This window comes from Erithacus rubecula (genome assembly GCF_903797595.1).
Source record: "Erithacus rubecula genome assembly, chromosome: 1".
Classification (NCBI taxonomy): domain Eukaryota; kingdom Metazoa; phylum Chordata; class Aves; order Passeriformes; family Muscicapidae; genus Erithacus; species Erithacus rubecula.
In genome coordinates, this window is record NC_136658.1 from 25,282,573 (window position 1) to 25,309,088 (window position 26,516).

Consider the following 26,516-nt stretch of genomic DNA (forward strand, 5'->3'; position numbering starts at 1 on the left):
ATTTATGCCAGAAATAAGAAAACCTAATCTCTGGGATGCACCATGTATCATGCAGGACTGCTGGACTCAGCTCTCACCCATCACAGACACATCTTCTCTGAGAGAAAACTGTTTAACCTGTTGAACTGCTTAACCATTTAATTTGCAAATTCTATCACACCTGAAAGGACTGCCCTCAATGAACAGGTGTATTACCTAAAGAAACTGCCCAGCTCTTCATTATACTTTGCAATGATTAGCCAACAAATGTAGTCAATAGAAAAAGAAAAAGCCAGCAGCCCTCCAATACTGTTAACATCACTTCTGGAGAAGAATATAATCAAGCAGAAGAAAACACATCTATTTAGTAATTACATAGATTTTCTGTGGGCAGTAATGTGACAGTTTGCCATCAGGATTCAAATAATTACAAGAATTTTCTTTCAAGAAGAAAGAATATTATTTTGGACTATAATGAATGTAAGTCATCACCTATGAAAAGAGGATAATAATGATTTTTCTCTGTCTGCTTTAACATCCGCAGAGAAGACGTTGTTGCACAATAGCAAAGGATATAACTCCTGTTACTTTGCCTCTTGCATTTGAGGCAGAAGGTCAAAACCAGCAGCCCGCTTTGTACAGATGAAATATGCTTCCTTTGTTACTGAATTCTAAAACTGGGAGCTAATCTGGCTCTGATAATCTTTTTCAGGGATCATATGGGTTATTTTTCCAGTGTAACTTTCCTTGAATTGTATGGACTTTCTGGGACTAGAGAGCAATAGCGCTCACTTCACAAGAATGTAAAACAACAAGTCGATCTGTTCTGGCAAATTTTGAGCACAAATATGAAACAACACTATAAGCAATAGAGCACCGTGGGTTTTCCCCAAAACTTGGCTAAAATTTCCCTGCCTCATCTCTGCGGCACAGCCGGGACAGCTCCTGGGTCGCCCCCGCTGTTTGCGTGCCTTGACGGGCTCTGTCCGTGGTGCTGATGCCCTCCTTCTCTGCGTCAATTGGAAGTAAAAACCCATTTCGTGGAGGTAAGAAACGGCCTGGTAGTGCAAACGGCCTGTTAAAGCCTAAAAATCCTAATTTGGGACATCTAGAAATATACAACTACCTCTAGGTTGTGCCTGCAAACAGACTCCTAGGCATTTTAAAGTAGTAGTGAATAGCGGTGAAGATCTTCCCCTTGGCTAACCTGTTATGGTGAGGTTTCCTTTTTAAAAAGTCATGCTAATTTGTGGTTCTTTCTAACCTCTGCTGTCGTGTTATCACTGCAACAGCAAAGAAAAACATTAGGCTTGCACATTTTTCATACAGGAAGTAATTAACACTGCATCTATTTAGAGCTGCAGGAAGACATTCATTTGGTGCAAAGGTGAGTTTGAATTTTACTATATTTGAGATTAAATCAATAAGCTCATGAAGTGCTATGGAAACTTGAAAGGAAACTCAAATGGCTTATCCCCAAATTCATAGTTATCTTAAATTCAGTACAGCCAACAGCACAATGATTGTCTCTTGATTTATTTGCTCAAAGGAACAACTATCCTCAATGGTTTCCTGCAGCTGCCAGTTTTCCTTTGGAGCCACTTATTCAAACAGTCATATGAAACTTCACTTGTCTTAAGAAAACTAACAGGAGATACAGCTGAGAAACTCAGCGGTTTAATTTTTCCCGCATATTTTCCCCTCTGGATTATCAAGAAGGAAAAAAACACGTTTCTTTCTAAAAAAAATAAAATTAAATAAAAAATTGTTTGTTTGGACATGATTTCTTTTTTAACTAGACAGAAAGCCAGAGATGTCTTACCTGCCTGCTTTCGTGATGATCATCTCTGTCCCAATGTCATGAAATCTTTTCCAGAGGTCTGCACACTGCAGCTCTACCTGGATCTCTTCCATGGATGAAGGTGGAGGAGGCTGAGGGCCTGAGCCACCAGATGTAAGGTCAGAATGGGAGCCAAATGAGCAGGATGTCCTTTCTGCCAGCACCTCTGTGTCTGACCCAGTGCTCTGTTCTGAGTCTGCAAAGAAAAGAAGCCAGGTAAGATCCCTCAGTTCTTCCTACTGTGAGGGGTAAGAGAAGGGAAGAGGGGGAAAGTCAACACAGGAAGTGCTAAAGAATACCACAATGGCCTTTTAGATGGCATATATATGTATGGGGTTTTGTGATTTATAGCCTGACTTGGAACTTTGTGTTTCCAACATGATATCTGGCTTCTTTTGTAAAATTTCAGAAACAGTGGAAAAAAAGACCCTGAACATAAAATATAAATAGTAGCAGGAAATGGTGGGAGTACAAAGCAAAAATGAAAAACAGAAATGAAAAAAGTTAATTCAACCTGTTGTTTTAAGCTAAGATGGCCTTAGTGGAAAACTGCATTCCATTTAATTGAATATTCTCCTGCAGTACTGTTAAAAGAGTTGGTTATTTCTAAAAAACACACTTTTTATTCCCTTTAATATCTTTGCCATCAAAAAAATTAACTTTTTTATTATTATTTTGCTATTTGGCAACACTATTCTGGAAATGTGTTTTACTTGCTTCTATAAAACTTTTTTTGAACAATGATATTTCCTGGAAAGATATCCATGAAGCTTTTGGTGAGGAAAATGCTCTAGGCTACTAAAGAACAAAAAAAGAAAAAGTTATAGGAAACATATGTAATATATTACCAAGGAAACAACTGAGAAAAGCTGCAGAAAAGATCACATGACACAATTACCTGTACAGGGGAGAAGAAGGAGGTTTGCTAAAAAAATAAACAAACAAACAAAAAAAGTGAGGTTCAACTAGTTTAAAATTCTGGGCTGACATGTTGAGTCAGGTGGCCATTTCTTTGCAAAAATATTTTATGTATTTATTATACATATACTCAGTCCTCATTTTCATACAGAGGGTTAAGCTGAAATTTTGCAAATAGCAGTGTTTCACACCCACATTGCATCAAAATAATTCATTCATTATTGAAATCAACATTCATTCATTAGTTCATCGATGTAAAACAATACATTCTGTAAAGCAATGTGCTGATGTTTTGAACCTTATTTTTAATAAATTTGCACTAGTATTTTGTAGATTATTAGGAAAAGAATAAAAATATGTGAAGCATTCCATCAAATGGCTCAGAAAGAGCTCTGTGGATTTCAAAGCACACACAGAAGCAATATTTTAGAGTGTCCTCATTGATCACATCAGTAAAAGCATTCCAGTGAATGAACAAAACAGCTGCTTACTCTGCACTTGAAGAAAGAAAGAGGTATCACTGTCTCTGCAAAGGAAACCTAAGGAGACAAAAAGTAACAATCTGTGCTAAAAACATGATTAAATCATGGCATATAAAATTCCTTCCTTACCAAGAAAATACCAGAAACTCTTTAACAACCCTGAAGTCGTGTAGACTGAGTCTGAGGTTTACAGTGTTTCTGAGAGACAGTGTCTCCTGGAGCAGCCTGCACATCAGTGCAGAGGGCTACAGTTAGGAAGAAGGAGGCAGTGAAGATACCACTCACAGAACCACCATCCTCACCTCTTGCTACATGGAAACATTTCTGGAAAATCCATTTTGCTGCGGTATAGACATAATGTGTTTGACTGATAGTTTATGAGAAACTTCCAGCCCCAAGTGTCATCAGGAAGCATTTCTCTTTTATAAGAGCCTTAGATGATGTCACTGGGCACCAGACATTTTGTTTGAGGGAGTGTTTTCAGTAAGCTTTGTCAGTTATTTAGACAATCTGCCAGTATAATGTAGAAATTCTGCAGGACATGAGAAAGGGTCAGTTCACTTATTGCTCCCAATCCATTTTGAAGGGAGATTTCTTTACATCTCATACATAGACTTCCCAGTTAGGCTGAAGCAATATTAGGTCCCTCTAAAGGATAGTACAAACTTATGCATAGAGGACTGTTACATGGAGACCAGTCCTACATCCAAAACTAATATCCTACACACAAGGTGATTCAAGATCATTTGGGATAATCTTCTGGGGTTCTGTGGCCACAGGACAAATAATCAATCTGAGAGTACAGAGGGGCTGACACATTTGACCCTACTTCACTACCCCAATGACACAGGAACAAATCTTATCTTCTAGCTCAAATTATTCTTCCTCAAAGCATTGAAGAACTAAGCATGAGTAGGGATCACTATACTTAGGTCTCCCTAGGCACAGCTGATCAATTTGTCCTTCAACAAAAAGAGAGAGGATACTTCACAAATCACAGTAAGATCTGTTTGTATACCTGCTGATGTCCTAAACCATTAACCAGAAGTCTTACATCTTCTTTGAGAACACAGAATCACAGAATCAATTACGCTGGAAAAGACCTCTGAGATCATCAAGTCCAGTCTATGACTGAACACCACCATGGCAACCAGACCATGGCACTAAGTGTCACGTCCAGCCTTTGCTTAAACAGGGACAGTGAGTCCATCACCTCCCTGGGCAGCCCTTTCCAATGTCTAATCACTTTTTCTGTGAATAAATTCTACCCAATGTCCAATTTAAAGATAAACTATGTTGTGAGTCTAAAGGAACTGGATCTAGGGAAAAGTGAAGCCCTCCTTCTGAAATGAGGTACTAAACTGTAGGTATGAATTCAATAAGATGAGACTAGATCACATCATCTGTGCTTGGTTCAGGCACTCAGAAACTCTCCTCTGAGGCAGTATGGTAAATGGCCAACAGATGGCACTTGGCTAGGTGCTGCTACCACTTCATTCCAGCACTTCCTGTACAGCCTTTCAAACTGGGCATGTGGCTGGAGCTTTGGGAATCCCTGCAATTAACTGGAATAGCATGCTGCAAAAAATTAAGTATCAGTGGCTTAAGCCCCTTCTCACTGATTCAGACTGATATAATCCCACTGACTTTACAGATTTTTGGAGGGGTCTTTAATTATGGAAGTCAAAAGAGATCCATAACCTTGCATATAATTTTTCATGCTGGCACAAATCAAAAATTGCAAAAGAAATTCCCTAATTACTGATAAGTCAGTATCTACCCAAACATGTGGTACCACTCAAAGGAGAATAGAACTCTTTTCCCCAAGGATACTACTTTGTGTTCTGAGTTATGAACTATTACTACTCCCAAGTTAGTGCACCTAACAGTAACTATCTCTCCTTCTAATTTTGGAAATGGAGAGTCACTAGTGTTTTTGCTCTTAGTTTAGACTTGATAGGCACTGAGACACGTTTTGTGTTTTCTTCAGCTTTTCCTGAGCTAAATTCATCTGAATGTTGTCATCCAGTTGGAGATGCTTAGTCCAGACCCTGGGAATTCAGGGAAGGTTAAGTGCATCTGACATATGAAATTCAACCCTAGTGACAGCCAGGCCCTGTGACTTTTAACTAGAGTTGTCTCCATGTGCTAGGATTTGTATTTAATCAAGAGACAGGTGTGAACATCTGTAAATTAGCAATCTTTAGAGAGATGCAGGGTGAATCAGTCTCCATGTGTAGTAATTAATTGTGCCAACAGGCAGCTAGCACAGCTCAAGCCACTCTGTGCACATACTTGCTCACAATGAAACAACCAAGAAAAAGATCTGAATATTCTTCTGGCCTTCAAACTGGGAACTTGATTTCTTCACACAGAAGCTTCAGTGGGGTGTAACTTTGCTGAACTCAAAGAAATTACTTTTACTTTAGATTGGTGTGAGCAGAGGGAAAGCAGGCAATAGCTCCTGTGAGCACCCAGAGATGCAGACTGGGGCTGGTACTACATATGTGTATGTATATGTGTACTACATATGTGTATGACTGAAGGACAAACAGAAGGATTTCTGAGGAAGATAAAGCTACATGTAATTTCTTCTAGCTCCAAAGTAAGATAAGAGTATTTGTTTCTTCTTTAAGAGGTGCCTTAGACAAAAGCCCACATTCTCAACTCAAGGTCCCATCAGAGGCAAATGCAGATCCCCCATGACATGGCTTCCTTTCAGAGTTAGGGGAACTACTCAAAATAATGTCCCAGGAATTCTGACTCTCTTGCACTATATCAGGCAGCAATCCTACTGTGTCTGGATATGGCATAGGGATATGGTTCAGGGGTGATTATGGTGGTGATAGTTTGACAGTTGAAGATGATTTTGAAGGTCTCTTTCAACCCTGATGAATCTATAATTCCTGCCACTTTAGGCATAAGTTCAACAAGCAGCAATTAAAGTAGTTTCATAGTTTTCTCTTGCTCGGTTGCAGTCCTTGAGAAATACTTCACAGCCAGCTCATCCAGCACTGACCACTAACAAAAGTGGGAGTAGATGCAACTGAGATTACTAACCCTACAGTATTTCACTGGACTTTCAGTTGGGACTGTCTGAGGTCAAAATGTTCCTTATTGCTTTTACAGGAACCCACAAACTTGCACTTTCTGTTCTTAACTGCTTTTCTTCACAAGATCGTTCCTCTCACCTGTCTTGAAGCAGGGGCCTTCCTCTTGCACCATAGCTGTGGAGGTGAATGTCTCCAAAGCTGCTGCTGACTGTACAGTTAGTTTCAACCTGCCTCCTTAATTTCCCCATTCTTTCAAATCTCTTCTAAAACTATCCATTTCCATTCTTGCTCATTCTTTATGTTCTTTTTTTCTGATGTTTCAACCAATTATTTCTGCTGTTCTATGAAGTGATGTGTAGCCAGAAAAAAACACAAACATTTCAGTCTTTGTGGAGACAGACATTGTAACCACAGAGAAATGTCTATGCTTAGCTCTTCAAAACTAATAGGTTTTTCCCTACAGATAATACAGAGGAATTACTAAAGCACTGTCTCTTGTTACAGGCAACCTGCTGGACAAACAGATTGACCAAGTGGTTTTTTCCATGGGACCTGGACTGATCTGTCAAAGCCAGACAGGCCATTGCAAGAACTGCATTTCAAGGACATTTAAACTATCTAATGGGAAAATATGGTAAATTTTATGGAAAAAAAATTCAGTGTGTTCAAATGTGCAAAAAAATTCTCCAACGCCTGAAGCATAAGTCTCTTTCACTGTCACTGTGCATGCAGTTCCTTTTTCTACTGCCCTGCTGGATGGCCTCCAACCATCCCTTCTTACCACACTGACCATGCATCCAGCTACTTACTGCAGTTTAACAGAATTGGAGGAGAGAAATTCTCTCTTTTTTTTTTTTTTTTTTTTGAGTCTAACCAGACAGAGGGTCACTTTCAAAGCTTCCAGGGATAACTTTGGCCATTTCTGAGTTTAAAGAAGAACATAAAGTAGTTCAGACTTTTTTTCTTTTTTAATGCCTTTTGCATTTCTACTATCTCTGTATCACCCTAGAAATCCTCAACTTATAATTTTTTCTGATCTGCAAATCCCCAGGCTTCTTGTTGTCAGACAGGAAGGAAAACACCATTCTGACAAGCATGGTGACTCTGAGGTCAGCATCTGCACTGAGTGCCCCAAGATGATAGACAATAACCCCAACCAGCACCAGTTTCTAGCACCAGTGTCCTGGGATCAGAGTCGTCCCACACAAATCAGAAAGGTTCTACTGCCTGACTTCTTTCTATGACTCAACTGGCTAGTATTTCTCATGTAAATTTCCTGGGTTTTCATCAGTTTTGTACAAGAGGCAAACTGGTATGTGAGATATTAAAAGACTATTTTCCATGCATCTTGATAGATGAATCTTCAGGAGAATTTTTTCTGCAGTTGGAGCACATCAGGGATACCGCTCCCCTTACTTAACAACAAAAGAAAGAGAACTCAGTTTAGTCCTTGGCCATATCATTCAGCTCATGCACTCAACAATGTTTAACTTCAAACTCTCAAAAATGTAAACTACAGGAGTCGCAACAATGACAAAACACTTACATACATAAAACATCACCTACTCAGAGGAGCCTAACAGACTTATTCCCTTTCTCTCATTATTTTTTTCTTCTTTTTTCAGTCTTTTTTTATTTTTAGGGTTTTTTCCCTGTATGTGTAAATATCTAATGTAGACCCTGTCAGATTCCATTAGCATAAAGATTTCTCTTGGGTGGAATGTGGCAGCTGTTACAAGCTGTTAAGGGTTTGGTCTTTTACTGTTTATTTTTGTTTGCAGGGTTTGTGAATATTTAGTATAACAGGTGGTCTTTCCCTCTCTCCTGCAGTTGATTTGCTGGCCATTAGGACCTGCAGACTACAAAGAAGGTATAAAATATAGGACATGTATAGACCAAGAAAATCTAAGGAACCTTTTTGTTGTTCTTGCTTTTACTTTTTTCCAATGAACTCAGCTGAAATTAGCAGAGTGGACATTTTGCTTTTGCTGCTGGTTGCAGACTGATCTCATGGCTCTTTTTAGATTTATGATTTTCAAACTGGCTACTGCCACCCCACAAAATCAGCAGCCTAAGAACCATGCATAAAGCAGTGTGACATTACTGGAATGTAGAAACAAAATGGCACAACCCCATAACAGTGAAAGAACAGAAACTAACTAAGTTTCTGTTGAACAGAACACAAACAGTTTGTAAGAGTGGAAATTTATCTGGCTGTGGTGTGGCAGCTGCTGGTGCAACTACTTCAGGTACACAACTGTTTTCCCTGATAACAAATACTTGGGGAGAGCTGAACCAAAGCTAAATCAAAGACCTTGGTAACTTCAAAAACACACAAGAAGTCTGGCTGTGACAAAGGCAGCAGGAGCAGCAGAGGTGAAGCAGTCTGGAGTTCAACAGAGACGTTCAAATTAGCACAGTGTATTTTGCACAGCTGATCCGGCAATTGCTCTTGCTGTAGGCAAAGGTTTCTAAACACTTGGTGATTGTAACCATATGGACATACTGCACACAACAAATAACACAAAGATAGTTCTGCAGGTGTTCTTATAGATTATCTTATCCCCCTGAACTTTTCCATTCACTCACAGGCTCCAGTACATTAATTATCCCTTCTTGCAGCATTAGCCCATTATTAACTACACACATCTAGAATTTATAACCTGTTTATTACTGATAACAGAGTCATAGAATGATTTTTTGCTCAAAGGAACCTTTTAAAGTTCATCTAGTGTATCTCTCAAAAATATTTATTATTATTCTGTCTGTGAGTGCAAGTTGCAACCAACATCAGGATTTGCTGACAACAGTACAAACCTGTCCAAACCAAGAACTTCATCTATATTTGTGCTGCATTGCAATCTCAGGCAGCCAAAAGAAGCATTCAAATTGTTCATTTTTAGCCTAAAACCATGAAGTCATAACAAGACAAAATGGCATTCATATCAGCAAGACTCAAAAAGACAAAACTGGAAGATGTTGCAGAGAAATGTGGCACAGACAAATGGAACAACCTGATACTGTCACACGTGGTACCAATAGAGACAAGCTAATTCTGAAGTGAAGAATTCCTCTGGCATTTTAACATCAAAATCTTCTTTATCCTTCTGATATATAGTGCTATAAGGTGTTTTTGTAAGATGACTTGAGCCAACAAAACATGCAAAACCCACTCAAAAAATGCTGCTCTTACCAAAATAGAGTTTAAGGCCAGTACAGTTATCACACATCTATATCCCCATGGCAAAACACAGCTAGTACTAGAATATGAAAATAAATAGAAAGACACAAAAAGATCCACGGTGGCTTTGGCTCTAAATGCGAGTCTTGCATCAATTTGACTGTGCACTGCCAAGAGCTGACTACCTCTGCCGTGTTTTATTCCATGCAAGACTGAACAAAGAGACACAAGACTCAGCAAAGAAAAAACCACCCTGATTCAGAGGTATGCTCCAGCTGCTCTGCTCCACTCCAGCAATGCAAAACAGCTGTAAACCTGGTTTAACCAGAAAGTGAAATTGGGTTTATGACTCCTCAGTATTGGCAAAGAAGTACAAAGCAGCTAGAGTTTACTAGTATACTCAGCCCTGGGGGTTTGCCCTTAAAGGTTAACTTTTGCTCCAGCCAAAAGAAAGAATATCAGCCACAGTTAAACTTTAAAGTGGATTTTTATCTCACAATCTATTGTAATTTTTCAAAGAAAGTTGAGAAAAAGAAAATGAATACACTACACCAACGTTCAGTTTAGGACCAGACATCCAAGACATCAGCTCCAGGTTTGAATTGCATCAGCTGAAGATGGAGATGCTGACCGCTGGGCTCTGAACTCATCCTTGGCAAGTACAAATTCTCATTACAGAAGCATAAGCTACTAGACCAAGATTGTTCTGAGTATTATAACAGCATAGGCTTTTTCCACAGACTTCATAAAAAATCCCATCATATTCTTTGAGTAAACCTGCCTGCAATTCATCATTCCATGCTTTAGACTATCTATCACAACTAAAAATATCTCATCGAATAGATGTCAACCAGAAACCTGTTCTATAAACCTTCCCATCTGTGGATGGTGGTATCTTGTTTGTTTAAAAGAATTTTATATCATAATTTTTCCCAGCAGAGGATTCTGGCAATCATATTTCGTAAGAACAAAATCCTCTGAACTAGCAAAAGTTGGACTCAGGGTTTGATGTTGTATTATTGTCTTCTGAACTAGCAAAAATAGCTTGGGCCTTCAGTATGTCAGACTAGCTTTGAGGAAAATGCAATTTGAAATTTCAGCATAGAAGAAACCAAGAGATTCCTAAAATTCCCTGAGGAGACTCTCTGCAGCTGTCATTCAGATTGGATTTAGGACAAGGAATCACTAGTACAACCTCACAAAAAGACTGCTGAGTAGGGAATATTTATAAAGACCATATTTAAAATGTACAGGGCTTAAAAAAAGCAGGAAAGTAAGATTCAGTTTATTCAGAAGAAAAAATAAAAGAGTATAATATTGAAGAAAATAAAGTAGAATGCAGAGAATGGCAACCCTTAAAAACATGAGAGGTATAACAGAGAAAAGTGGGATGTTGTTAAAAGAAGAGAGAGGTGAAATTGATGACAACTTAAATCTGGCCAAGATCCTGAACTGTACTGACTACAAAGAATTTGTCTGGCCAATGTCCAAGAGTTTGTGTAAAATTAAAGAGTGGAAATGCACTTGAAAGTTAGAGCAAGCTGAAAAAAAAAAAAAGAGACCAAGCATTATAGGCTGTAGTCTGTAAACATAAGAGCCATTATTCTTATAAATAAAGCCATACAACAAATATTTAGAGACCTACTCAAACTAAAATGTTGGCTCTAAATAACCACAAATTGTGCAGGAGTTTGAAACTAGATCCCAGCTCTGTGGCAGCCCTTCCCTGGTAGAAAGGGGCACCAACTCTGGGATAGTCTGTTTCTGGATTCTGCGGTTTGGACTACTCTCTGCCAGACAGGAAAAGAAAAATCCTTAAAAAAAAAAGGAAAACATGACACAAGATTAAGGCTGCAGAGGTATCCATTCTCCCTGAGATCAACGTGAAATCCCTGGGAAATTTAAAATGACTGTGAAGTCCAGAAAATATTAACATTTTTTCTAGGCATAAACACAGCTCAAACAGAAGAAGCTTAACATTTTAAATATTTGCAAACTGGTATTTGTTGGCCTACAAGCCATGGTGTCTTAGTTGCAATATAGAATGTGACCAGAAATGTGTATTCTATCACCATCTGTTGAAGCCAGGTGGGGCAGTGATCCTTAGCTCTGTGGCACATATTATCTGCTAATGGGCCATCTTTAAAACCAGCTGGGGCAATCATCTTTATCTTTTCCACAACCCACCCTCCCTCCATGAAGATATCATCTGCTAATGGGCCACTGAGTCCCACTGTATGACTGATAAAATTACATCATCCCATTGGGAGATGCTCCAGCCTGAGGGAGGAGCCAAGCTTTTCCTACCTAGATAAAAACTGAGATTTTGGACACCAAGGCAACCTTATTTCCACTGGATTCCAGAGGAAAGCTGGACCTATCCACATGATTCCTGGACTTTCGGAGGAAAGCTGCACCCTTCTACAGCACCACTGCTTCAGCTGAACCACATCTGCCACTGCAGGACTGCAGCCACCATTTAATGGGGCTGATACCAACACCCTGACTGACAGGGTGTCAGGTTGTATTCTGACTCTGTCAGTGTTTCTTCTTTGTAATACTGTATTTCTATTTTAATTTTCCTAGTAAAGAACTGTTATTCCTAATTCCCATATCTTTGCCTGAGAGCCCCTTAATTTCAAAATTATAGTAATTTGGACGGAAGGGGTTTACATTCTCCATTTCAAAGAGAAGCTCCTGCCTTTCTTGGCAGACACCTGTCCTCCAAACCAGGACGCACACTATGTATGTTTCCCTATACCATGGTGGTTATCATGACAGTAGTATCAGGGACCAGATGGTATCTTAATAACAAGAAAAGTCCTACATTTCCATTAGTCCTTTTGAACTCTTGGCACTGCTGTCACACAGCAGTGAGTCCCACCATATAACTGTGGGCAGAAGAAGAGAAAGAGTACTTTTTAATTGCCTTTATAGTATGACTGTCCATTTTCTGCAGTGCTGTAATGAGATATATGCCACTCTATGTATTTCCTTTCTAAATGAGACTATTTCAAAAGAAAATCATTAGGAGATTTCCATGGGATCGCTTTCACAAGAAAAATGCAGCTCCATTAAGCTGAAGTTTTAAGTTTTAGTTGTTCTTTTCATTCACAATCTACAATTTTCTTTTGGGAAAACAGTAATTATCAGGCTAGTCCTGTTGAACTCATGTTTGGGTTTGTAATAGTTCAACAAATCATTAAAGTGCATTTTTTTCATCTACGTGCTGCATTAGTCAAGCTGTCTTTCAGACCTCCCACATCCTTTTCTGAGCCAGACTTGGGAAGACTATCTGCTCTTGTACAATTTAGATTGCCCTCTATCTAAACTTCTTGATTGTAATCCAAATCCTTCCAGATTTCATTCATAACAAAGTTTCTCCTTGACTCTAAACACTCCAATTGCTAGCTTGCTCAGTTTGTCCTATTTTTATTACATACATGGGTGCACACACACAAAGACACATTAACATATGTATAGGATTGAGTTACTAAAAATGTATTTGGGGTTTAAATCAGTGATCTGCCAGTGGCTCACACAGAAGAAATTACAATATTTTCAATGGTACTTTCCATTGGGAAGTTTCTTGCAATGTAATGTTCTGTTTGCTGTTTTGATCACCTCTGCAGAGTGACCAGATATTTTCCTAAGCAATTACTCTGGGGAATTTTCACAAATGATAAACATATTCTTGCTATTATTTCCTTCACATACAACTGACTCGCATCCAAACCAGCCAATTTTCTGACTATGTAGCCATGCAGATAGGATTGAGAGAAAAGATTCTCCGGAAGAACCTGAGCACAGTTCTGATTTTAATAGCTTCTAGTGTTTCAAGACCAAGCTAGGAACAAAACTAATTATTTTTAAAGTAACAACATGGGGATGGAGTTGGTATGATTTCATGGGGAACAGAATCATGAGTGACTGAATAGGTTACAGGGCTGTATTACAACAGTGTGGTGCATGGACCTGGAAAAGATGTGTTATGAACTTCAATCAAGCCTTTGTTGTGGAAAGCAACTGTGTCATATAAACACAATTTAATTTGAAATCTGAAATATCACATACACATGCCAAGGCATAAATTGAATTTCCCCTGAGAATTTTTCTAAAATCCCACAGCTCCCATGTACTTCCACGGAGGAAAAGCAGCACAAAACTGGTGACTTAGCCTGAGGGATTAGCCTCAGTGAGTGCATTCTCTCCTTTTCCCTCAACATTCATGCTCCTTAGATGTGTATTTGTGGCTTGGCTTTTTCTCTTTCCTTTTAGCAACTGTCTTTAGCTGAAGCTCCCTAAGTCACATCCTAACACACTCTGCCAACCACAATCCCACATGTCCAAGTCCCCACATGCCATCACACACACTCATTCCAGGAAGTGCTCGCTGCTGTACTTTGTTCTTTCCGCTGAGCCACCCTGATTTACGCCTGCTGAAGCCGTGGTCCCAAGTGTCATAACACCTACACTGCACAGTTGTCTCACATCTATATATCCTATTATCCAAACAACAGATGCACCAGCTTGCATTCACACACATACTGCAACATCTGGTGATCACAGGCTTACTGTAAAAACTCCATGGACTTCATTCATCTTTACAGAACTCACAAACACTTCATCTGTACAACTGAAGAGGTGCATAACTTTTCTCATGTCACTGAAAGAAGTAGGGGCTTCTAAAGTGGCATTTACAGGCACACAGAGGGAAATACAACCAATCACTTGTACTAACTCTAAAAGCACTTATTTAGTCCTGAAAACAGGGCATGAATGGCTCTGTCATAAACACTTTACAGGTGTTGCACACAACAACTAAATATACACCTTTGTATTTCTTAGTCATACCTGCACCTGTGCCTGCATGCCTTACGCATGTGAGGCTCACTTTTCCACTTTCTGGTTAGAAGCTGTGCCAGAATAAAACTGATAAAAGGAAATGGTGAATCATATCCAGATAGCTTAAGCATCGTGCTGCTTACGACTGAAACAGATGATGGCACAATTCAACATTTCTGAATGTTGGAAATTTCCAGTCTGCTTTCCTTTGTTTCTCTCATTCGCATCTAATATAAAAGATACACTCAAGAAGAATGTTGGCAAAACCTTCTGATAGTTTGGTATTTCATGAAAAATATTTTAATTCAGAATGGTCATGCCTGCGTGACTCTCGGTTCAGCACACTAGAAACAATAGGATGCCCAACTGTGATGTCCTCTGGGAAGTGCAGGGTCTGGAAGCACCAAAGTCACAAAGGTCTCAGGTTTGCCTGATTCTCCCACCAGTGATGTCAAAGCATCAGTGGTGACCTCAGAAAGTGGTTGGTTTCTGTGACCTCAGATAGTACCCTTTAGGGATGTCAAAAACAGGGCTAGTAATTTTCTGTGTATGAATACCCACACATTTTCAACCATGCAGAACTAAACTATTTCATAACCCATTCTTTTAAAACCTTTAAAAGCATGTACTACACTTGGAAAATTATATGCATATTTTGAGCTTTCTGAGGGTTTTTCCAACCATCTTTTCTCTAAAATAGTTGGCCTTTTGGCAGTGGAAAGAATTGCTTGCTGTATCTTGCTGCATATGAGTAGAAAAATATGAAACATTCTAATGAATTACTTCATTTAGAAAACAAGGATGAACATTTTCATGTGGAAGGGAAATCTACAAAATTCTCAAAATTTTCAATCTCTGCTGCAACTAAAAATGTAACTATTTCATACATTTTTGAAGTAGAAAACAAGAATTTACATCACCATTAACTTCTACTTTAGTCTCCATGATATGAGTTTAAAATAACATCAACAGATACACAGATAGCACATTGAATTTGCATTCTCCACATGTCCCCCACAAAGCCCTGTTCAACCTCACTGCCACCCAGCTTTAGACCTTTTTCACTGAGACACTCCTCTCTCACTTAGGGGTTTTTGTCATAAACAGGCACAGAGAAAGCTGAAAGTGTGCTACTGCAGAAAATGCAGAGAATGGAAAGTCAAAATCACTCAAACCAAGGCTCACAGATGAAAACACCCCCATGGACACCAATACACCAAGAATTCAGTGCCTGTCAGTCCTACCAGTACTTGTTACTATTTAGCATATTCCCCTAAGGTCTTAATGAAAAAGTGTGTGACTTTTCTGACATACAGATGATTCTTCACATCCTTCCCAGACACTGCTGCAGATTTATCTTACTGCTCAGTTCAAGAAGAACACAGAGCAAAAGCAGAGTTTAATTTGTCTTTGGAGTGGGGCAAAATTGCACAAGCAGCCAGATAGCACATTCCTTATTGGGCTTCTAAACGTGCTATTTCATCACTTAATTTATTATCTCTGGTGCTCTTGTTCATCCTCCCATGCCCTCCTTATTGCTGAAATGCTGCCATCAGTGGCTTAAAACTTCCTTTCAGCCCTTCCCATACTACAGCATGAAGTGGTTGGAGAGAAGCACTGAACTAGTAAGGGATCCACTAGTTCTCATGAGGAAAAAGAGAAGGAAAAGATAGTCTCAGAAGAACATACTTTCCTCCCTCTCTCCCCATCTTCCCTTCAATCATACTCTGTCACCTTCTTCTTGTGTGGCAAAAATTGATGTGAAAAGCAGCCAGGGTTTGTCTCTGATGCTGCTGAGTTTGACCATGTGGCTAAGGGAGGAGGCAGCAATTTCCTCTCCCAGTACAGTTTGGAAGCCCCACAGCGATGCTTCAAAGTGAAACTCTGACCCACCCCTTCCAGCCTGGAGCTCAGCAGGGTCTGAGATGCAGCTGGGCTGCTCTTCAGTGAGATATTCCATGGAAAGCAGAGAGGGAGAGGGAGGGAAAGGACAACGCTAAAACAGAAGTACAACAAATGTACAGGGTAAGAAAGGAGAAGGTAGAGGCTGGGGATTAGGACAGTTTATTGGGTGGAATTGGCTTCTTGGCACCAAATGCTGTAGAGAGAGGATGGTCCAGGAGGCAGTACACCTTCTCACAAATCACCCCAGCAGAAGGAATGCCAGTGAGCCAGGCTAATGTCCTCGATGCCATACCATTCTTCCCTTTCCATTCCACAGCTCATGTCAGTCTGGTTTTGTACTGCTGGCTGCAGGTCTCATCTGCTCAAGCAGATCAGCTCATTTCCTCCTGTGTGCATCAGGTAAGGATGGACTTCCTAACCCATCTCAGCAGCTTTCTTGTCCACAACCATTTCACGATGGAGACAAACATTAACACAGTAGGGAAATGTGGGGTTGCTTCAACAGAACATTCTTTGTTGCATGAAGCACCCAGAATCCTGATTGGCACTCTGACTCCTGAGAGTCTGGTTATTGCATATATTTTATGGCCTTTAGGGGTAAGGAAACTAGTACTAAAATGCTTTCACCCATTTGCACAGATCAGTTGCAGGCAAGTTCCCATGAGGAATAGAGATTTAAAAAAAACAAAAAAACAAACAACCAAACAAAAAAAAATTTAAAAAACACCCAAACAAACAAATAAATAAAGAAATAAAGTAAAGAAAAGAAAATAGAAGCAGCTGGCTGAAATTAAATGGCTATCTTCATGGCTGAATTTCAAGATGTCATTGCAAAATGCCAGTTTTGCAGCCATAGTTACCTTTCTGCTGCTAAAAGCAAATCAGGATATTTAGAGAAAAATAGCCTAATGAAATTTATTGGCCTCACTTGAAAATAGGAACAATGGGCTTTCTCCAGAAGGCAGCAAAGCAAATCTAACACTGCATCTACTACATCCCCTGCCTCTCTATAACTTCCTCTGCAACCAGGACAAGACCCTTATAAGCTCATTATATTGAAAATTTCACAGAAAAACAGCTAACTTGTGAATTTTACTCTAAAAAGTATGCCTTTTTTGACAGGAAGCCAGAGCTTGAGAATAACTAATTCCTCTGTTTACTGAGGGGGAGGAGTTGAGAAAGTCACATCCATGGGACATGTTTGGCTTAATAACTGTGATGTTTCTAAATCCAGAAAGGCATCTCTGTGTCAGCTTATAGGGTTACTCAGCAAACACAACTTTGTGTTTTTTCTTGAATAAAAAAATTCTTCCACCGATTGCCAATCAGAAATATACTCAGTAAGAACCTCTTGTGCCGAGAAGCCCTTGGAGCACAGGGTGAGTGTCCTGTGCCTGCTATTTTTGGGATAACCTATAGTATCCCATTGCCCTCATCACACTCACCCAGCCTCACACCCCCAGAGCTTGTTCTTCTGAGCTCCCTTGTGTTTCCAGCAGCAAAGGCCACGCAGCCCTCTCTGGAGGGACAGGTGGCAGACTGTGCCCCATTCCACAGCATGACCAGGAGGCACCTGCTGTCCCCTGCATTGAAACCTGAGCACAGCAACCCCCTCGTCCTGGAAAGACTGTGACAAAGAGCTTCCCTCATTCTCTCCTGCATGTAGCACAGGGTTCATGCACCAATGCATGCCTCCTGCAACCAGCTGGTTTTGCTGCATCATTGCTGTCATCCTGCTACCCTGCACATAACCCCTCATGCAACAGTGAGAGTTCTCCACTATACAGAGACACAGGGATATGAAAATGGGGTTCAGGTCAGTTCATCACATGTTGTTTCTGCTTCCTCCTCAGGGGTGAAGCCCTTTCCCTACTGTAACATGGGATCCCTCCCATGGAAGACAGTTCCCCACAAACTTCTCTAACATGAGTCCTTCCCACAGGCTGCAGTTCTTCACAAACTGCTTCAGCCTGGGCCCCTTTCCACAGGCTTTCAAGTAAAGACTGCTCCTGCATGGGTCCCCTGTAGGGTCACAAGTCCTGCCAGTAAACCTGCTCCAGCACAGGCTCCATTTTCCATGGGTCCACAGGTCCTTGGCAGGATTTCCTACGGGGTCACAGCCTTCTTCCAGATATCCTCTTGCTCTGACATGGGATTCTCCATTTACTAGAAATGGGTCTTTGCTCCCCTTTACCTCTTAATCTCAGCTCCAGCACCTGTAGCACCTCTTCCCATCTTTCTCCACCAACCCTGGTGTCTGCATAATTGTTTCTCTCTCATATTCTCACTCCTCTCTTCCATGGCCACAATTACTTCTGCACAATATTTTTTCCCCTTCTTAAATACATCACACATTACTAATGATTACTAGACAAGAAGATAATTAAACAATTTCATGCAATGTGAACAAATCCTTTGATTTTTTTATGATAGAGCTGTAAGATTCATCACTACCAGTAGTTATAAGATTTGTCAATATTTCTACATTGTCCGCTTTTTTTTCTGGAATCTAGCACAATTTTGTCACAGTTACATTTTTGAACATTTGCAAGGACAAACTTGGAGTCCCCCACTCTAGCTGTAAGGAGGACTGGCTAGGGCAGTTTGGGAGCTGGCAGGGAACTAAAGAGAAGCTCCAACTGCAAAAAAATCTACATGCAATGAGTACTGCTTCTGTCCCATTTCCACACACCAAATGAGTTCTGCACATTGTCAGTGTAAGGACTGTGTGTTCTCTTTCACCCTCAGAGTGAGAGGGGCATAGCACCCAGCTTGAGGAACTAGAGTGTGTGTACTTCCAGCTATAAAATGTTTGCTTAACTGATATAATGAGCTGCTGGGGCAGAGCAAAACAGCCTTCATGCTGCTTAGCACCTGACGCACTGGTCTTTTCTGATTTTATTGAATCTTTTACAGTATGATTGATATTTCACATTTTATCTATTTCTTTCACAATCCTGAGACAGTCTATGCACTCCTCGTGGTTTACTGCATGTGATTTCCTCTCATTTATTTACACATCAGATTCTTATTTCAAAGGTTTGAAAAGCACTCAAAAGAATATGCCAGAATTGTACATCTTTTGAATAAAAAGTGTATTACAGTTTATACAAATCATTCACACAGGCCAGCACAGTCTGCCTACGAATGCCAAGCTTTTAAAGTTTATAAGGCAGTATGGTTGCCTTAACAGTACAAAACATCAGAAAGCTAAAACCTCTGTGGTAGCACAGACTGTTTTAGTACAGATCCCAATATCCCAATAAATGCTTTGTTTTCCACATTGAATTTAAAGCAATTTCATGCAGAATTTCTGACAGAAAACTATTATATTCCAGTTTTTTCAATGAGCTCAAGCAATTTCTTACTTATTTTAGACCGAGGTTGTTTTGAGGGGATTTACACAAGGGTTACAAGTGTGAAAGAGTGAAGACACACTGATCTACTTACATATAATGTCCTCCACCTCCTGCCAGGAATGTTGCCCTGTGCCTGTGCTCAACTGTGCTAAAAGCATCCTCAGAAGGACTAGGCTGAATCACACTTATGACAATTGCTTAAACCTGACCATTTTCTCATAGAGTCCATGATTAATTCATGGTTGCTATCTCAAAGCAGCAGCAATGCATTAACATTCACCACTGGGCAGGCTCCTTACTGCAAAAACACAAAACCTTCACCCAGAACTGGACTCACTGACAGTGCCTCAGGACTGGCAGCTACAGCAAGAGGAGCTGGTCAGCGAATCTTTTCCCCTTGCCTGTATTCCTTCCTAGTCTTCTATTTTTCGTCACCATAGGCAATGGCTAGTGGTAGCCACTGGCACTCCCTAAGGCTGCACTCTACCTGAGTGCTTGGCAAAGAAAAGACACTGCAGGCAGTTTCCTTTCTCTGCTCCCAAAGTCAGGGCATCCAGCAGAGGACATTACAGGAGAAACACGGGTGAATTTTGGGTTCAATTCAGTGGTTGTCTCAGGAAATGTAATCTTCTGACCTCCTAAGCCAAACACTCTAAGTGTTAATTCTTAACATCATAAAAGCGTGTTTCTTTAGAGCCATAGCTCTCTGCTCCCAGCAGATTAAGATGGAGCAGATAAAATCTGTTAGGGACACTAGGAGCAAGAAGAATGCAAGGAGAAAAAGAGTACAAGAAGAAAAATGAAAATGACCTGGAAGGACACTGAGATGGAAAGACATGATGTGATGAGGTTATGGGGAGAGAAATAATTTATGGAAGCGGAAAGGAAAATAAAAACAATAGGCCAAAGATTTAATGAAATAAAGCAGTAGTGGAAAAATAAAGCAAAAATAAAATCTGCCCATACATACTCAAAATAATTCAGTGTCTGCAGACTTAGTAACCAAGAAATTAAATCACTGAAAACATTCTCAAGAATTTCCTATGTGGCTTGGGAGCTGATGCAAACATTCAGAAGCCACCTCTCCAGTCACAGGGAAGGCTACAATCTTTTTATTTACTAAAATTAAGGCTTTGACTGTAAGTTTCCCTAAAAGGTCTGTTGACTCATATCCACCCATGAAACTCTTCAGCCCATCCTGAGTTCAAATGTCTTCAGAGGAAACAGGTAGAAACTCTGTAGATTACAGTAATGAGAAGGGGGAGGTAGCACAGGAGGAGAATGGGAAACAGCTAAAGAAATCAGTGGGAGAAAAGATTAGGAAACAAAAAGACAGTAAATAAGTATTCCAGCATGGCTTTAAAAAAGCATAGTGCAAGTAATAAAGCAAAATAAACATAAAAACATTAAAAGAACATTAGAAAGGCATAAAAACTTGAAAGAAAAATAAAAAGAGGAAAGAGATTATGGAAAATGCAAGTCAAGCTGAAATTCAGAAATTATTCTGGCATGCTAAAGAGTTTGAACACCTCACCAGGGCTCCCCAGTTATAACTTATATTCCTCTGTGAGATGTCCACATTACATGGAACAGACAACCATATGCAGGTGGGTCCAAAGACACATAAACTGGATTACAGAGGAAGTCTATGAAACTTCTCTAATACTAAATCTTAACCCACTACTGCATTTCTCTGTGTGCTTTAAATTCAGTAAAAATGAATCCCAGCTCCCACCTCAATCTCAACAGTTACATTATCTACTTCAATGGCATTTTCCCTCATTTCCAGCAATACTAGGGATTTTAATTGTTCTCTATTGTGCTCTTCTTCTGCACAGATATAGCTCAAACAGCAAAATGTAGGAGAACAAGCTCTGGAGTGTAATATACTAGAGAAAACACTCCTGCATCTCCATCTCAAATTAGAGTGCTCTTGCTGAGGACCTTGGAATGGACTTACAGACAGCCAGTCTTTCCACACCACTCTGTGGAAGCTCAGATAGAAGCAATTATGGATTGATTGAGAAAACATGCAAAGATTATGTGCAAGATGACAGATGACATCCCATAACCACTATCATATCATTTGGCCCCAAACTTCACTACCAACAGAGGCCTCTGAAATCAGAAAGTACACATAGGAACCCAGGGATTAAAACTGCTGAGCTAGTCCAGTTTTTGCAGCTGTTAATCCAGCAGAGGAACAGGAGGAAACATTTTGCACAACCTTCAAAACTCCCCTGATAGTAGAGAGAGGGCAGGTCCAGATGCCTCACACAAAATGAGTATTAATAACAGAATTTACTGCATTAACAACAGAATTTACTGCATTTATATCCGTGTTGTTTTTCCCATTTCCTCATCCACCAATACCTCTTGATCAAAGGAGGTTGAATGGCTGCCAGCAGAAGACTTGGCTGGGTCCTTTGTTCCTGTAACATCCGTTTCTTGACAAGAAGCTTAAAATCGTGATGCCTTACCAGGATACAGGCAACCAAGACCCCTCCAAAAATGCCACCTTCTTGCACCATACAGGGACTCTCAGCAGCAGAAATATTTAGGAGACTTTGTAAAACACAGGTGGTGACTGAAACATTCAAGATGCCAAAAATTATCCTAATATATCCATACACCTTCAGCACAGTGCTGAGCCATGGACCTGAGGACCACAATGACCCTCTTCACCCTGCACAGCCACCATAACCAACAGTACCAAAGTAACCTTGGAAAGGGCTCTGGCCCCAAGGGGAAATTGTGGGATGAATACCTGACATGCAGTTTCTTCTTTGGCTTTTTGCTCAGCCTGGGCAAGGACTCTGCAGGGGCCAAGCAGCATTCCTCCTGAAGTGCTACTCTGCCAGCCTGGGAGGACACAGGGTGGAAGGTGGACATGAGACCACATGGACCAAGCTCTTGTCATCAACCTAAAGGAGACTGGCTTCAGCCTCAGGGTTGGGTGTGTATTTGTACCTGCAGCTAAGGACCCACCAAGAGGAGGAGGGTTGCAACAGGGCAGGACATTCATAAACACTAATTAAGTAGCACAAGATAAAAGCATTTTTTGACTCTTTGTTGTTCTATTTTACCTGAGAAAATCATGGAAAAATGAAACTATGAAGCTGGTAAAAAATTGCTGATGAAATAATTTTCCTTTAGAAAATGCTATTTTGTGAAAGTAGAAGCATATCCAAGAGGTATTAATATTGTTTCATATCTGAAACTATGTCTAATTCTCTGTTTCATTTTGATTAGAATGTTTTCTATACATTTCCAAAAATTAACATTTGCAAAAATGTCTATATTAAAATGTCAATATATAATTTTCTGAAATGTCTTGCATATTCCCACTAACTGAAATATTTTACCCTCTGCTATGTGCAGTGATGCAGGAAACAGAAAAATAACACAGAGACCTGGCATCTGTAAGAACAGAAGAAGATGGAATGATCCAGCCAATGGAAGAAAAGGTGAGCAGCTCTTGTTCCCTTTCCACAACTCAGTTCTGGAGGTGCCCTGCTCTGCTGCAGGCCCCATGTGGTGTGGGAAGACTGTACAACCCCACACCTCTTACAGTGCAGAATGTCCAGACAAAGCACAACTGCTCTGAAAAACTGAAGGGTCGGCAAGGACACCTTGTGTTGAGCACTCTTCAATCATCTCCGGGTCAGATCCATACAATTTCACCAATGTTTTTGCAAGAAGTCTAACCTTGCAAGCTAGCCTGGGATGTGAAACCTAAAATGAGTACTTCCAAGACGTTCCCTTCTACATTATCCTTTCAATTCTAGCAACACCTTTCTTAATAGAAAGTAATCTCACTATCCTCTAAGACCAGCCCTCCATAAAACAGAGGTATTTGCACAGTGCTCCAAAGATGACAAGTGTTTTTTAATTTTAGCACAGGCTTTTGTTTATTTGTTTGTTTATTTGTGGAGGTGGATTTTATAAGTAGTAGTTTTGCTCTCTGACTAAGATTCAGTCTTAAATGTCAGGACATAACCACAGAAGAAAACAATGTTTTAGAAAGTACTAACTCAATTCTACTAAAACCTGTGCAGCATTATCTTAAGACAGAAAGTATACCCAAATGTAATTCAAAGTCTAAATAAAGCACTTTCTTTGCCATTAAGGATGAAAAACAACATTTCAGTGCCATTCATGGCTGTTTTTTCAGATCCCCTAAGTGTTGAACCCAGCTCCTTAAAACTCCTCCTATGGAGCAAGCAGGCATGAGCCAGCTGAAAGTCATCTGCAGCAATCTTCTGTCCTGCTGACTTATTTTTGTTCAAGTTTCATGAGGCTGGTTTTTTTTAGCATGAGATTTCAACGGAACTGAAAATATCTCGTAGCACAAACTCTGCAGCATGCTGTGAGTAATTTACAGCTGCCAAAACCATCTAAATCAAATCCCATGAGGGATTCTTCTTTCTTCAACCCATTGCACGTTAGAAAACAAAAATGGCCAGCAGCCATTCTCCTCCTCCTCCTCTTTCACTGAGCAGATTCCTGCAGCTGGAACAGTGTCATTAGAAGCTGCACTTATGGACTCCAGGATAGAACAGAAACATGGCACAGTTTACAAAAAGCAGTTAAATTCATAACAACAGCTTCACCTCTTATTTTCTTTTTCTGTTTTTTTCTTTTTTTTTGTGAAGTGAGAGAATTTCAGAGGCAAACACTGTGGTCTGGAATCTGAGCATTGCACAGTGTGGTGGCCATACAATTATTTGTAATTGCAGTTCATCTGACTGCATCCAAAGGCAGTCAGACATAAATTAGGATTTAATATCTAACCAGTGTTTTGCCTGTACAATATTTGAGACTCCCTTTTTTAAGGCAAATACTGAGAGTTCCATAAAACACCATGCAAAGCAAATACACACACAGAGCAATTCAGGTTTTCCTCCAAAAACACCACAGGCAGCATTAAAAATGTATGCCCTGATTTATTCATTGAGGAAGTTGGTTTTGAAGAGGGTTTTTCCCTCATTGTTAGATTTTCAACCTCCAAAGAGAAGCTTCAGGACTATGCATGATGGCTAGAGCATAGAAGGTAGGGAGTTCACCTTTCATAAAATGCTGGAGAACACCTGGATGAAAATCAACAAAAGACACAAAGTGTTGGATTAAATCCTAGAACATACAGAAGACAAAGAAAGGAACTGTTAGCCAGGCTGACAATACACTGCTTGAGATATGTTACCAAATAGAAAGAGAAAATGAGAGCGAGAATTAGCAAAAAGAAACTATACTATGAGAGATATTCAGAAAGGAAAATCTGATTGCAAAGAGACTGGGTGAATTGTAAATGTCATGTTTGGTCGAGCAATGTCACTGGTGCACAAAAATCCCCACCCAGTATCATCACTGACCTTGCTCAGCGCAAAGGAGCCAAAGGGAGGCATGCACCACTCAGAACTGTGTGGGGCCTTGTGGAAATGCAGATGGAGGTGGCAAAGAGGATAAACAGAGACAGTGATGCCCACAGGGTCTGCTCAGATACTGTTTGATATAAAATAAACTATGGGGATTGTGTTGAGAAAATACAAAATAGTTTCCAGGATTTCCTTCCCTCCACTCCTCCTAGCCCACCTCCCTGCCTACTGCTTGACCTGACTGCTAAGACCAGGAACTGAAGTCTGGGTTTAACTGCACATTTAGTTACTATACAGTAGTTATTCCAGACAGCTTTTGTTCCTGTTAAATGCCAATTATAGCTCTTCTGTGAACACTGGCAAAAAGTGTTGTGCTCTGAAAATCTGTGTGGGCAATATACTGCATAGCCTGGCTTATGATTCCTAGTTTCCTATTTTTTCCAGTGTGACAGTGTTTTCCCTAGCTGTAATGCAGTATGCAGGCTCTCCTTTGATTTTTTTTTCCTCTTCTAAAAGACAGAAAGATTTCAGTATTTTACTTGGAAAGCTGAAGGAGTGAAGCTGTCCTCCTCTTGTAGAGCAGTATGTGATAGTCCACTCACTCAACACTTCTTGTCCTGTCCCCCCCAAAACAAAAAAATAAGGGCTCATCTTTCTCTGCACAATGCAAATATGTTAACATGAAATGCTGGCTGGGTTTCTGTGTGGGATAATTCCCATAACCAGGTCCTATGGTCTGCTCCACAACAAAATGCAAACTAGATTGGTTTGGGTTTTTTTAAAGAAACTTCTCATTGTCTTGTGTGTCCTGCAGGCCAAAAGCAATTTTCTCCAACATTCTCTGTACCACTGCCTGCACAGTTTGTGGTAGAAGTTCATATATTTGCATGGTCCTATTCAGAGATATTTTCAGCACACCAGAAAATGAAAAACATTCTAACAGATGAGGAAAAAAATAGCAACATATTAGCTAAAACCTACTTTCAATTTAGAGCCGTCAGAATCCACAGCAATAGTTAGTACAGCAAATGTTTCCAGCTCAAGTTCGGGTTTGCTCAGTAATTCATTTCTACAAAGTCACTGTGACCTGAACTATGCCTTGTTGATGCTTCCCTTAGGCAGAAATAATTTTGCTCTTCAACCTTCCCAACTCCCAGGTTTCCACTATTTTTATGATAACATAATTTTTCTTTCCCTGATGACCTTTTCTTTCACTGTGAAAATTTCTGTACAGTGGTTTTCATGTCTCCTTTATCATGGCAGTTAATTGCCAAGTACATTCTGCAGAATGTCACATTTAACCTCCTCCGTCCAGCTTCATGCAGTCTGGATAGATTCCCATCTTGCTTATATTAGTACCCGTTTTATCACCAGAAGCTTGCCTGGGTGTTGTCTATGTTTCCCTGTGGCTTTAGAAAGATTCTATTAGAAATAACTATTTAATCAATGAAACTAAGTAAGCCAGCACTAAGCCTTACTGCGACTTCTTCAAGCTAGGTAAAGAGTAAATTATTTCACTTTACCTTAAGTAACCTTATTTTTTAAGACACTCTTAAGGAAACTGAAAAAATATCCATGC

At 40.0% G+C, this 26,516-nt stretch overlaps 1 protein-coding gene across 1 annotated transcript in view; it reads right to left on the reverse strand.

Moving 5' to 3' along the window:
• TBX15 (T-box transcription factor 15) overlaps nt 1-26,516 on the reverse strand; it is a 90,032-nt gene that overhangs the window by 33,686 nt on the left and 29,830 nt on the right. Inside the window, exon 2 of the mRNA XM_079321086.1 lies at nt 1,802-2,015. Coding sequence (XP_079177212.1) covers nt 1,802-2,015 — 214 coding nt within the window. The remainder of the gene's footprint in view (nt 1-1,801; nt 2,016-26,516) is intronic.